Consider the following 14,799-nt stretch of genomic DNA (forward strand, 5'->3'; position numbering starts at 1 on the left):
AAAAATAATAGAAGAACATACAGCCAACATGTTTTTCTTAAATGAAGATAGCCGGAGACTTTCTTAAAAAAATTAACACAACTGTAGACGTTGAGCGAGTCAAGTGACAGCGCTGCCAACAAAATTCAGAGCTAGCCATCCAAATGGCGTGAGATGTTCCAGTGGATCTTGTGGTCCTCCATTAAACATTCTTCCCAAAGCACCAACAATGGCTGCCGCTAGCCTTCCCCCTTTCCCCCTCATGTTCCTCCGCCTCTACTGCTTCCTCGTGCTGTACATGCACGTACCTTCTGCTTCCTCGCTTTCATTCAGCTTCAATTTTTCCAAGACCGGGGACCCCTGCAGCAACGAGCTCGTTTGCAGGGGCGACTCGTCCTTCGCTAACTCCGTAATCGAGCTGACAAGGAAAAACTATGTAAGCTACGACGGCCAAGGCCGTGTGTGGTACGCGACCCCGGTGCCGCTCTGGAATGCCGTCACCGGCGAGCTAGCAAGCTTCAGCACCACCTTCTCCTTTAAGATCACGTTGAACCCGAAGAGCCCTGCATGGGCCGACGGGATGGCCTTCTTCCTCGCGCATTACTACTCGAACTACAGCGTCCTGGCCAGCGGGGTCGGGGGCGGGCACCTCGGTCTCTTCACCTTCGGCAACGCCTTCAACGCGACAGGTGATAGTCAGGTCGTTGCCGTCGAGTTCGACACGTACCTTAATGTAGGATGGGACAAGAGCGACCAGCACGTCGGCATCGACGTCAACTCCCTCAAGTCGGTGGCGTCCACGGACACGACCGCGCCGGGATTCAAGAACCGCACATCCGATTCTGCGATGAATGCCGCGGTCCACTACGATAACTGGACGAAGTTGTTAACCGTCGATCTCCAAATCGACGACACCTTGTACCACGTCAACAAGACCGTTGACCTTAAACAAAACTTGCCGGACACGGTGGCCGTCGGCTTCTCAGCGTCGACCGGCTACGGCAACGTACACCAGCTACTCTCATGGTCGTTCAATTCGACGCTTGAAAATACCACGGAGCCCATCTCAAAAAGAAATACCACGGAGCCCTCAACCAAATCGCTATTCAAGGTACTTGTTCCTATACTCGTTGTGTCGGTCTGTGCGATTGTGGGCCTCCTCATATGGCTGCGTCAGAAGCTCAGAAAAATCGAAGACACAGATGATGCTGCCGACAGCGAGGCTGAAGAGCAATACGGCGAGGCTGAGTTCGAGAAAGTGTTGGCGGGGCCAAGGCGGTATCTCTACCGCGAGCTTACCACCGCGACAGGCAACTTCGCAGAGGAGAATCTGCTCGGCCGAGGAGGTTTTGGCAGTGTGTACAAGGGCTGCCTCCCGAGCGACGCCGACGACGTCCAGCAAGCGGCCATTAAAAAGTTCTCGTTGGAGTCGTCTCAGGGTAGGAAGGAGTTCGAGGCCGAGGTGAAGATCATCAGCCGGCTGAGGCATCGCAACCTAGTGCAGCTGTTAGGCTGGTGTGACAGCCTCAAAGGGCTACTGCTCGTCTACGAGCTTGTGCCAGAAGGGAGCCTAGATAAACACATCCACAACAACGAGAGGTTGTTAACCTGGTCTGAGAGGTACGGAGGACAAACTCTGATTTCTTTTAGAACATTTATTGGCTATAGCTTTGCTTCATTTTGTTTGTATACATTTAGTAGTACGTATTAATAACCATTTTGCTTTAGGATTCATAAAACATTTTTAAAAGAGGTGTACGTACTGAAGCGATAAGGAGATATCCACCTCTCTTTCATCGGTTTGAAAGAAGAAATCGTGCCAACTCTAACTAATCTGTTAAAATGTCTGCTTCAATTAACAGGTACAAGATCATTCTTGGGTTAGGGTCAGCCCTGCGTTACCTGCACTGCGAATGGGAGCAATGTGTCGTCCACGGTGACATCAAGCCGAGCAACATAATGCTCGACTCGTCCTACAACGCCAAGCTGGGAGACTTCGGGCTCGCTCGGCTCGTCGACCATGGGACCGGCCCACGAACGACGGGGCTTGTCCAAGGAACCGCAGGGTACATCGACCCGGAGTTTGTCAACACGCGCCGGCCGAGCACAGAGTCGGACGTCTACAGCTTCGGCATCGTGTTGCTCGAGATCGTTTCCGGACGGCAGCCGGTGGTCATACGAGAAGGCGTCCCGCCATTCGTGCTGCTTAAGTGGGTGTGGAGCTTGTACTGCCAGGGCGCAACCCTCGACGCGGCGGACAAGCTCCTGCGGGGCGACAAGGCCGAGGAGCGGCAGATGGAGCGCGCGCTGGTCGTGGGGCTCTGGTGCGCGCACCACGACCCGGGCGAGCGGCTGTCCGTCACGCAGGCCATGCACGCGCTGCAGTCCGAGGATGTGAAGCTGCCGACGCTCTCGCTGCAGATGTACAAGCCGGCGGCACCGCCGAGCGGTGTGTCCGGCACCTCCTTCTCCAGCGGCGTCCGCTCTTCGGTGGCCACAGGCACGACGACACGTTCTTCGGAATGGTCTGCCACCTGATCGGACCGCGTTGCATTGTAACTGTGTGAGCCTTTTTCTTTTTTGGACGAAACAATTGCGTGAGCTGTTTGATTATTGCTTTCCGGGACATCTCGAGTGTGGTGAACTGGTGATGTAAGTATTTGCACTTCAGATTTATGTTTGATTATCTTTGCTTGTTTGCCTTTTAGGTACTATGAACTTTGCTAGGCCCATGCGTGGGCCAGCTCATACAACGCAATGCATGCGTATGGACAAGGGGAGTTTTGTGGCGACTGTCTTCGCCCACTTCATTTTTTCCCGTTTACTCGAATTATGTGACTATTAGATGGGATCCAACAACCATTATGTCTTCTTCAACCTCTCGCTGGTCGCCGTCTCCTCTTCTTTTCCTGACCACCCTCACCCCCCTGATGTGCCTTGCCATGGCAGAGTAGGGTTAGAAAACGGGCTAGCCATTGACCTGGGCCTCTGGCATAACCCTACCCATTGCAGCAACCTCCAAGCTATCACCTCCCGCTGCCTCTTCGTCAGTTGCCTCCACCCCAACCCTGCCAACTGTTCGTCCTTCGCTACCTAGACCGGTGACACCCCCATTGCCTCACCATCTGGCCCACCAACCTCCACCACCGTCGAGCCAACCTACTATAATGGGTTTCTTTCTAAATCCACTAGACTACGGTGAGCCCAGCATAAATTCTAATCCCGAACCCTAACCTCATTGGAGACCATACCAGAGTTAGGGAAAGAGCTCTTGAGAGCGAATAGCGGCGCACATCCTTCCGCTAGAAAATAGAGTGCGGAGAACCAACAAAATGCTCGGGTGGAGTTTAGCTAGGGATGGCAATGGGGCTCCGTTCCCCGGTAACCCGAGGGAATTCCCCTATTAGGGGATGGGTATGAAAAAATTTGATCCTCGCGAATTTATATGGGGACAGGGACGGGAAGATGCTCCGCATCCCCCCTCCCCACCATATCCCTAATATCACACATATACATATTTTTTTTAGTATATAAATATACAAATATTACATTACGTAAAAAAAAATTACTCTTATATTTTTGTCTAACCTACGATATTTAACCTATCTTATATTAATTACCCTCTAATACATCAATAAATTACTTATTTATACTAAGGACATATTGTTAATATATAGAAATAATCCAGTATGATCCAAATTTATATCCAACGTTTAATTTTACATCTTTATTGGGACCCGCGGAGACAGAAATGAGAAAAAAACTTCCCCAATAACTAAATAGGGATAAGGATGAGAAATCATTTTCTACAAGAATTTGGCCCCGTTGCCATCCCTAAATTTAGCCTGTCATCGCTAAATTACCCCTCCCCCCCCCCCCACCCCCACCCTCCCTTTTTTTTCTCCATACCACATCATTTTTAAGAACCGTCATTGCTATCACTGGCTTGCCCATCTGATATCGTCATCAGCCAGCTACGTCATTGCTGCCTCGTCAATGTTGCCTCCTGCCGTAGTTTTTCTCCCCGCCATCCTCTATCTTACCCGGCTTTTCCAAGTTGAAGCCCTACGATAGCACCAAATAAGTGGCAGGATGCAATCTATCACGTGAGCATGAAACCCGCAACATGAAGCCGTCAGCGCCAGCTCAATTCTCTTGATCTAAGGCACGCTTTGTGTAGTGTGCATCAGGTACCACAATAGGCTGTACACAAGTTTAATTTCTAGCACAACACATTCACTTTATCATTATTCTATAATTTAAATAGAATTAAGTTTTAAATTCCGCTAATTGCAATAAAAAACTGTTCAAATCAAAAGTATGAAACGGGCATTCACAAATTGTTCAGTCTAATGCTCCCATTCTTTTTGAACAACAATCTTCCCATTCCAGAGCAAGGTTCAAAAATTCGTTTGGATCCCGAAAACCGGTCCCTAGCGGTAACCGAAAATAGCGGTTACCACAAAATTCGGTCAAAATTCGGCGAGAATTTAGACAAATTCACTCAGTCAAAATTGCAATTCGGGGTAAAATCAGACTAAACAGTAACCGGTTGAATTCCACCGGCAACCAACCGAATTGACCGATTGATCGATCGGTTTTTCCGCATTTCTCGCATTGACCGCATTCAGCGATAACTAGTCGAATTTCCCGATTTACCGAGCACATTTCTCCGTAACCAGTAAAGTTAAAAAAAATGGCTCAACCTTGTAAAATCAATAACTAATTCATCTTAGCTTCAAATCAAGTGAAACAAATTTTGTTGGTTTCCTTGTAACATGATGTACATGATAAAAGTATTTATACTCATAAAAAATTTAAATATTTTCTGTGAGAAAATGTATTTGCTAAACCTAGTTAAATGCATAGTTAACTCTTTGCTAATCCAAAAATCATAAAACTAATTTTGTTAGTCTTCTTACATGATCATGTCTCTAAAAATACATGAACTTATGAAATAGTTATTGTAATATACATGATTGTGTAAATATGTTGCGACTAGATTAAATCATAACTAACCTATCACACCTTCAAAATTAGTGAAATCACTTTTATTAGTTTACTTATACTATGCTTTATGTAGGAAAAACAATGGTAAATATGAAAAGGTTAATTGCAATGCTATTTCTTAACTTATTCACTTTCTGCTTATGAACTTTGGAAAAACCATAGAGAAATTAATAAAATCATAAATATAATGAAACTAATTTTAAAGATCTCTTAAGATACACCTATATAAGAAAAATATATGTTTATATGTTAAACTTTTCTTTAACCTAAGTTAATAAATAAGTAGCACGCTTTAATTTTTTGTTTCCAAATTTTCTTCCTATAAAATATAATAGGAACGATATTATTTTTCATCTATTATAAAAATCAGTAATCGGTCGACGATTTTCAAACACTGTTCGGGAGGCAGAATCCCCAATCCGAAATCATACGACGAATATAAAAGAAGAAAGCAGTACCTTGCCACTGGCCTGCCACTGCAGGCCTTCTCTTCTCTTCCCGCAGGCCGCTGCCGGTGCCGCCGTCAGTGCAACACTTGCCTGTTGGGCTGGTTCCATGGGCCGATGTTGGTGGAACCGTGTAAGTGGGCAGGGCTGTTTTATTTGGTCATGGAGCTCGTTCGGGCCCAACAGCGACGACGGCGCAGCCCAGACCCAAAGCAAGGGCCGTAGAACGACGAAGATGGTAAGTAATTACAAGGAAATAAAAAATCGCCGTTGCCGGGGATCGAACCCGGGTCACCCGCGTGACAGGCGGGAATACTCACCACTATACTACAACGACTTCGATGATGAATTAGCATCGAAGTTGTATTAATTAACACACAATTAGTTTCGCCACTGACAGCTTCGCTCCGGATCAATCTTGTGTAGACAACATAGCAAATTATTCGACAGCTACGTAGTAGCAAGATACCGAGTAGCGTCTAGTTTCAACTTTCATGAGCTGCAAAATGGATCCGACGATTGTAGAGGGAGAGAGACGCAACACGGCATCTGCCATGCCCCGTCGCTGCTGCTTCTTTTCTTCGAGACAGAACTGTTCAGTGTTCACTGATGCCACCACGTGAGCAGGGCTCTGTTCAGACTCAAAACCAGGATCTACGGTAGAGCCCATAGTATGAGTACATGTTGCTCGTAAACCGTACGGTATATGAGCTCCTTCTCCGGCCGTACGTATGTCAAGTGTCAACAGAGTAACGCATTTTCTCTGTTTCTTTTTTCTGTTCACTGTCGGTTTGTAGTATTTTCTATGAAAGATGACTTTGGTCAACAACAAAAAGAGTATTTTCTATTGTTGGCAGATATCAGATCATATTGCAATTGGCAGCAAATATGCTACGAACTGTTATGTAAGCATATCAGATCATAACGTGAGAGACTAGGATTAGCAAGAAGTACATCAGGAGCTGGGTCACCTGGGAATCTTTTCCAGCCATTGCCTCCTTGGTGTAGAATGGACGTGAGAGACCACGATGAAGCAAATGCAGAGGCGGCATTTGAGCCGTTCCACCATATTGCAACGGTCACGTGAAAGTCCATCGAAGAGCGCCATGAACAGTACCCCCAAGCTCATTTACTTCCCCAAACAAAGACCTTCCTTTACACCGAAAAATCTACAAAATTTTGTAGGTTCTATAATTCATATACAACCTATTTTAATTGGTTTGACTTAAAAAGTCTAAGTCTGTTAGGAATAAAGCATAACAGGATCAAATACGAGACACGATTTTTTTTACGTGGAAAACCTTTACGGGAAAAAAACTACGGACGTCAATCAACGATCTTCACTATATCAGGGATGTGTACAATGCAGGAGATTACAATGAGCTTCTCAGCTCTCCTTTCAGCTTACAAGATATATTTTTAGGTAAACACGTATGACTCAAGTCTAATACGAACTGTTCTGGAATATAAGCCGAAGGCGTTCCTTGTATGGCCCAACAAGAATTCGGATCACAATCCAACAAACTCCACCTTGAGACGAATTCCATCATGTAGCAAATGAAGAATCATCAATGAACTCCATTCAATAACAAATATCACCTATACCAAAAGTCTCTAGGACTCGAATTGTAACACCAACTAAACTTGAGCATAGCTCAAATTTAGTAGCAGGAACTAGTTTGTCATCATATCAGCAGGATTATTATGAATGCTTATCTTACATATTTTAATATCACCTTGAGTAATAACATCTCGAATATAATGATACCTCATATCAATGTGCTTTATTCTTTCATGAAACATCTGATCCTTTATAAGACAAATAGCGCTCTGACTATCACAGAATATATTAATGTAAGATTATCTCCACAAAGCTCAGTGTACAAACCTCTCAGCCAAACAGCTTCTTTCCATGCTTCAGAAATAACCATATATTCAGCTTCAGTAGTTGATAAAATAATAGTAGTCTGCAAACATACTTTCCAACTAACAGCACAACCACCAACGGTGAAAACATAACCTGTGAGAGATCTCCTTTTATCCAAATCACCAGCATAATCTGAATCAACATAACCAACAAGTCCATCTCCAGATTTTCTAAACTGCAAACAAGCATTAGAAGTACCACACAGATATCTGAAAATTCACTGAACAGCTTTCCAATGCTCTTTGCCAGAATTAACCATGAATCTACTAACAACAGTCAGTGCATGAGATAAATCAGGACAAGAGCAGACCATAGCATACATAAGTGAACCAACTGAACTAGAATATGAAACTCTAGACATGTACTCAATATCATACTCTGACTCAGGACATAGAGCTGAAGATAATTTGAAATGAGCAGCTAATGGAGTGCTCACTAGTTTTGCATCATGCATATTGAAACGACGAAGGACCTTCTCAATATAACTTTGCTGACTAAGATATAACTTGTCAGCTTTCCTGTCTCTAATGATCTCCATACCAAGAATTTTCTTTGCTGCACCTAAATCCTTCATTTCAAATTCATTACTCAACTGTGATTTCAATTTAGCTATTTCTAATTTATCCTTTGCAGCAATCAACATATCATCGACATAGAGAAGCAAATAAATAGCTGAACTATTAACAGTCTTCAAATAGACATAACTATCATAATTAGAATGCTTAAAACCATTAGAGAGCATAAATGAGTCAAACCTCTTGTACCACTGTCTAGGAGACTGCTTTAATGCATAAAGTGATTTCTTTAATTTACAAACAAAATCTTCTTTTCTAGGAATAACAAAATCTTCAGATTGATCCATATAAATATCTTCATCTAACTCCCTATGTAAAAATACAGTTTTAACATCTAATTACTCAAGTTCATAATCATGCATAGCAATAAAGCCAAAACTAATCTCCTGGTATGGCTTTCTCATGTGCGCATAGCAATTTCGGCTAAAAAACCAATTTGGCATGCACAGAACGCAGATCTGCTCGGGACTTTGTTTTTTTTTTTATCTCTTTCCTCCTTGTGGTAGATCTCCTCGGGACTTGCTTTTTTTTTTTATCTCTTTCCTCCTTGTGGCAGAAAACAAACGCGGCCTGCAAGCACGAGGCTGCTGGGAGTGTTCGGGACTTATGCCGGCCAGCAGCTGTTCGCGTGATGGCGGATGACGTCGGCAAAAGATGAAACTCGAAATGCGTGGACAAGGTTGAGCGACGAGGCGAACGGCGAACCCGGCGAATTGACGAATAGAGCGGCGAACTCGGCGAATTAACGTAGATGCAATCTCGGAAGACGAGCGGACGAAACCGATCCGGTGAAATCAACGAATCCCAGTGACGGGATCCAACGACGAAAATAGATCTATTTTTTTCTCGTATTCTCATGTGTTTGATCCTAGCTCTGGTACCATTTATTAGGAATAAAGCACGACAAGATCGAACACGAGACACGATTTTTTTACATGAAAAACCCTTACGGGAAAAAAACCACGAACGTCAATCGGCGATCTTCACTATATCAAGGATGTGTACAATGCAGTGGATTACAATGGGTTTCTCAGCTCTCCTTGCAGCTTACAAGATATATATTATAGGGTGAACACATACGACTCGAGTCTAATACGGATTGTTCCGAAATATAGGCCGAAGACGTCCCTTATATGGCCCAATAAGAATTCGGATCACAATCCAACAAAACCAATCTTCAATTAAAATTCTTCAAGTTGTAAACTTTTCTAACTTGCTCCAATTTTGAAGTCTTCAATTCAAAACCCTAAAATCTGGAAGAATTCACGAAAATTCTTCACATACTATGAAATAATTTCTAAAATTATTCCCCACCCTAGATTGCATAGGAATTTTATGAGTTCCTTCACAAGTCATTAATTCTCATTAAACTTAACAATTCCCGATTAAATTTAATTGTATTAGTTACTTGCCCAAAAATTCAATTTTGATGCTAATATTGCTTATAAATGCTTAATTCCATGTTTGTGAAATTTGGGATGTTAAAAATATTTAAATAAACTTGTGACATGTTGTTTGCAGGATAGGACAATAGGACATGACCTGAGTTTTGTTGGAATCGCGAACAGGAGTTGCGCCTGATGTTACCCCGTTGTTGATATACTACCTGTTACCAGCTTCTACCAGCTCATTTCCCGCATTTTAGGAAAAATACGCCATAGATCATACTCGATTTGCTCTCATCGAACAAAATTGACACTCTCATCAAACAATTTTTTTAGTGTAAAAGAATAATTGCCAATTTTGTTAGTGTAAAAGAATATCTATCAATTTTGTTAAGCTTAATCGGGAATAACTGTCAATTTTTTAGTGTAAAAGAATAGCTGTCAATTTTGTTAGTGTAAAAGAATTTTAATCGGGAATTGTCAAGTTTAATTTGAATTAGTGCCTTGTGAAGGAACTCATAAAATTCATATGCAACCTAGGGCGAAAAATAATTTTAGAAATTATTCCATAGTATGTGAAGAATTGTCGTGAATTTTTTCAGATTTTAGGATTTTGAATTGAATACATAAAAATTGAAGCAATTTAGATAAGTTTGCAACTTTGAAGAATTTTAATTAAAGATTGGCTTAGGATTTTTGGGTCAAACCAATTAAAATAGTTCGCATATGAATTATAGAATCTCACAAAAATTTATAGATTTTTGGTGTACAGGAAGATCTTTGTTTGGGCAGAGAGCGGAGGAGAAATGTAAATAAGCTTAGGTACTGTTTAGTTCATGGCGCTCACTTGTGCTTTTTGGACTTTTGCGTGACCATTGGGATATGGTGGGACAGCTCAAATGAGAGCTGTCCGTGTAGGATAGGATGCCCTCTGTCCAAGGGCGAGAAAACGACGAAAGATTCTTGCGAACAAGATTGGTCATGAAGCCCGAGGCATCCAGGCCGGGGAAGATATTTTGCATCCGAGTGCTAATACAATAAGGAACTGAATAAATCAATGCGCCGTTGCAACCACAGGGCTGAGAAAAGCATCAAACAGGGATGATGCTCGTGGGCCAATTGACGGTATGCCGTTCCTCCATGGTATAGACTATTGAGGGGAGCAAAATGGAGAAACTTGTTCACTGAAAATGCTGTAGGTTTTTAATGTATGGCATGAGTACGATAACTACAGAATTCAGATTTGCAAATTGTGATGTCGATATTTCGATCAACATGGAGAGTATTAGTCTACTCGGCCGTCAACTTCCCGTAGGAATACCGGCTTGGTACCATGATCTGAAAAACTTAGATGCATAATTTCTACCTTTTCCGGTGAAACAAGATCATGAGCATGCATTCCCCTGTTAGAATGCCCTTAACATGAGCTCTTGCACAGTTTGCCCATCAAGTGAAGCATTGGCCACTGTCATTCAGTCAAAGCAGATCTTCCATTTCTTAGTTAGCATGTTAGGCACAGTGAAATACATGTGAAAATTCTGCTTGGTAGATCAAAACGGGCACTCCCCCAATCTCTCTCACACCATGTTGTTTGCTAGCCTGGCAGAGAACTATTCTAGCTTGACAACCAGACATGGACCCCTACGTCCATGTCAGACAACTATTTCTGTCACACAAGAAGACAGGGGCCGTGAGCACGCGAGGACATCTCCCATGTGCTGCAGCTATGAACCTCAGGTGGCGAATCAAACGGACAGGGGATGGTCCAAGATCCAGAAACCCAGAAACACCGAAGAAATGGCTGTGTTTTGTACAGCAATGCAGGATGGTCAGGACACTAGACAAGTGGTTATGAAGCGCAATGCAGATTGTTTTGCAACGCTAGATCTACAGATCATGTCCATGTTATCATTATGTCTAAAGGTAACAGCATAGCGCTGGCATGAAATGCTGAAATTTAGTGTCTGATCTATGCATAAAGTAAGAATGAATAAGGTTAGTAAGTTAGGTGACTCCAAAGTCCAACATGATTTTAGCAAGGAGCACTCAACAAACCTTCAGAAATAGAAGAATCGAGAAGAGTAGCTGTATGATGGTCCTGACCTACCAATTATCACAAACTCCCATCCCAGAGACACGCATAAACAAATACAGTGAAATAATCACTTCGTGAAATGAAAAATATATTTTGAACCAAGCGGAACATAGGAATGCTGTATGAACATAGCTAAATTGATCACTGGCATAGACTGAATATTTCCGAAGAGAAATTCAAGCTCCAATAGCAACCGAGGATGTAGGAGTACCACACAATGTTACAGGCCCTTCATTAAGCTTACAATTTCATAAACTTCAAGCATCAACAATCTTGACAATGCAAGCAAAATGAAATGGGCATAATCTTATGACAGGGGTTCATAATATCATGGAGGTACTTTAGATATAGTTACCGTGATCGGAAGAACAGAACATCAGACAATCGAAGCATGAACTCACTCTTCTGGAATCACATTCACTTGTAACACTAAAAATCTGACCCAACTCCAACGAGTTAAAGGATCAGTCTCTCTAAATAATTGAGAAGCAATCAGATAATTGCATGCATACAAGGCTGAAAATCAGCAATTGCCTCGAACTCCAATCCTCCTCCCATTTATCCATGAGTGTTCACTGCCTCCCAGACCAAATTCTTCGGCGCAGCGCCACTAGTGGCGTTCCTGGCTTGCAATGCAGCAGCCCTCAGCGTCTTCCATGTAAGCACATTCGCCTCCCAGAATGAGGCTGCAGCATAAGGCAGCCCATGCTTCTTGCAAAGGTCACGTACGAACGGCGCAACCTTCCTAAGGTGGCAGCGAGGGAGACGGGGAAACAGATGGTGCTCAATCTGGAATTGCAGACCACCATGGAACCAATCCATCCAAGGGGAGCACTCGATGTCGAGCGAGCCCCCCGTCTGCTTCTCAAACCAGTCATTCCCCTTGGGCGGCCCAACATACACCTCGGACGAGAAGTGGTTCAGGCAGAACTGAACGTGCTGAATCCCGCAAATGGTAAAGCTGGAAACCACAAACGCTATCCTCTCCCACCAATTTGGCAGGCAAGACAGCAGCAACGGGTACCAAACCCAGAATGCGGCGACCCCAGCGATCTCCAGCAACCGCTGCGGCACCTTCCTCTGGAACAGCACGAACAGGGCCGACTGCGCGAGAAGGTTTATCCTGGCGAAGCACATCACCGGGTAGAACGTCCAGTGCTGGAAGCTGATCAGGAACTTGGACGCGGCGTCGAACGCCATGGTGCGCTGGTAGAAGTAGGACCACAGGTTGCCGAAGAGCTTGGTAGAGACGGCGAAGAGCGGCATGTGCTGCAGGTCCGGGTCGTGGTCGAGGCTGTTGCAGGCGATGTGGTGCGTGTTGTGGTTGCACTTCCACCAGGCGATGCTGAGGCCGGTGAGGCAGTTCCCGGAGAGTATCTGCACGACGCGGTCGAGGGTCGGGTGGCCCGTGATGTGGTGGTGCCCCGAGTCGTGGCCCATCCAGCCGGACTGGATCCAGATGAACCCGGTGAGCCCCCCCGCGAGGAGGTGCGCGGAGGCGGCGGCGCAGGCGAGGACGAGGTACAGGACCGCGCAGAAGAGGACGGCCATGATGCAGAGCAGTACCTTGGGGGTGGGCCCAACGCGCTCGAAGAGGCCGGCGGAGGAGAGCTGCGCGAGGAGGCGGCGGTAGTCGGCGGAGGCGGGGGAGACGGTGTAGTCGGAGAAGCGGCCGATGAAGAAACGGCGGAGGAGTGGGCGGGCCGAGGGCGGGTGGTAGGCGGCGAAGGCGTCGGTGGCATCCTTTCCGGCCAGGGTAAGGAGCGGGAGGTCCCCGCCCGGGTGGCGCGGGAGCCACGACGTGACGTCGTACACGTCGCCGGAGATGGAGATCCAGAGGTCGTCGGCGGATGCGTGGGCGCGGAGTTCCTTGGAGGAGATCATGCGGACGTCGTCGTCGACGCCAGCGTCCTTGGGGGCCGGCATTGCGTCGGCGGCGGGCGGCATTGCGCGAGCTTGGCCCGCTCGGGCCGTTGGTGGTGTGGATTTGAGTGGGGTGGCGAGGAGGAAGAGGAGAGGGGGAGATCGGATCTTAAGGTGGTGGTAATGCGAGGAGGGGCGTTTCCGTCTCAAGGTCGGGAGTTTCTTTTCTCCGTGTTGATTTTTCTCCGTGTTGATGAGCTGTTTGTTATTCTTTCCCTAAAACTAGTTCAGTGCCTATACATCGTAATGAAAATAAAAATTACTTAAATAACATCAAGCATATATAAAAACTATTGTTTACATCAATAGATCTAAAAGTGATTCTCTATTATAACTATTTCATAACTTAATAATTGATAATTTGGTATGAGATGAAATGAGAAACCCTAATATTACTTGATATTCATGCAGTGCTAAAAAAAACTAATGATAAAATATGACATTTGAACGATTAAGATAGAGAAACAGAGAGAGGATGAGGTGATTACTGTAGGTTTGGCTCTAGTTCACGTGAGAGGAAAGAGACGTGCGCCGGTGCCACGCCGAGGATGATGGAGGCCAACGTGTCTAGGCTGACATTCCTCCACGCCGCCACTGCCTAGGCACCTACATCCACCAGGTCCATCTGTTATAGATACCAACCAAAATCATGATCCACCCACCCAGCACGTCGCGGCACGTGACGTAGATCACACCACCCCACACCACCACCAGTGGGGGCGCACAGGTCCAATCACATTAAGGATCTGATTATAACATAGGTGTAATGGAATAACCTAGATGTTACAATTATGTTGTTTAAATTTAGGCCACATGTTGCAAACCAGCTATTATTTTAATTAATGATCCACATGGCCACATGGGATCTTTTTCCGAATCATGATACCCAGAATACCAGTATTGAAGATCATTACATGAAAGTTAATAAGGGCGCTAATGTCGCATGTGAATCAAGTCAAGTACTACCAAACACAACCATTTTCTTCTTGACAGGTTAAATACAATAGTACATAGGAAAGCAACTACATACAATTTGGATATCCACCAATAGGTAAGGTACAACCATACAAAGAACATAAGAAAGTGCTATAGAGTGAGGAGCAGACAGTCCATCAACAATTTCGTGCACAGGAAAAATAACATAGCGGGAAAGCAAAATTCTGTTTAGGAACATTTAAGTGAATTTATGTAAAACAAACATTTAAGTGAAGAACATGTCTGCAAGTAGCACTTTAACCTGCCCTCTTTCCCTCCCGTCCGTCCCCTCCAGATCCAGTACAACAGTGAACGGCTCAATGCCAACAGCGTTGGCAATCCAAATGCCCTTAGTGATCTGATTCCTGGCATCATATCGGAAAAAAGGAGCATCTATGATCCAGAATTCCACAAGCGGGAACGAAAAAAAATACATCTATTATTGTCAAAATTTTGCCATGCCACACAGTTCAATTCAGCGCGC

At 44.6% G+C, this 14,799-nt stretch overlaps 2 protein-coding genes and 1 non-coding gene across 3 annotated transcripts; 1 reads left to right on the forward strand and 2 right to left on the reverse strand.

The window, feature by feature from the left end:
- Positions 1–208: 208 nt before the first annotated feature.
- On the forward strand, positions 209–2,750 carry LOC133901473 (L-type lectin-domain containing receptor kinase IX.1-like). Its single transcript, XM_062342831.1, has 2 exons — positions 209–1,599; positions 1,842–2,750. Exons 1-2 carry the CDS (start codon positions 209–211, stop codon positions 2,515–2,517), a joined length of 2,067 nt encoding a protein of 688 aa, XP_062198815.1. The 3' UTR covers positions 2,518–2,750.
- Positions 2,751–5,700: 2,950 nt separating this feature from the next.
- On the reverse strand, positions 5,701–5,772 carry TRNAD-GUC (transfer RNA aspartic acid (anticodon GUC)). The gene has a single exon. It is a non-coding gene; the product is annotated as a tRNA-Asp (tRNA).
- A 5,806-nt stretch (positions 5,773–11,578) lies between these two features.
- LOC133902474 (delta(8)-fatty-acid desaturase 2-like) lies at positions 11,579–13,513 on the reverse strand. The gene has a single exon (XM_062344073.1). It carries the CDS (start codon positions 13,362–13,364, stop codon positions 11,976–11,978), a length of 1,389 nt encoding a protein of 462 aa, XP_062200057.1. The 5' UTR covers positions 13,365–13,513; the 3' UTR covers positions 11,579–11,975.
- Between the last annotated feature and the right edge of the window lie 1,286 nt (positions 13,514–14,799).

The sequence above is a fragment of the Phragmites australis genome, chromosome 20 (genome assembly GCF_958298935.1).
Source record: "Phragmites australis chromosome 20, lpPhrAust1.1, whole genome shotgun sequence".
Taxonomy (NCBI): domain Eukaryota; kingdom Viridiplantae; phylum Streptophyta; class Magnoliopsida; order Poales; family Poaceae; genus Phragmites; species Phragmites australis.

Coding starts and splice junctions, on each gene's coding strand:
- LOC133901473 (XM_062342831.1), top strand. CDS start 209: ATGGCTGCCGCTAGCCTTCCCCCTTTCCCCCTCATGTTCCTCCGCCTC. Junction 1,600..1,841: donor TTGTTAACCTGGTCTGAGAG/GTACGGAGGACA, acceptor TTCAATTAACAG/GTACAAGATCATTCTTGGGT.
- LOC133902474 (XM_062344073.1), bottom strand. CDS start 13,364: ATGCCGCCCGCCGCCGACGCAATGCCGGCCCCCAAGGACGCTGGCGTC.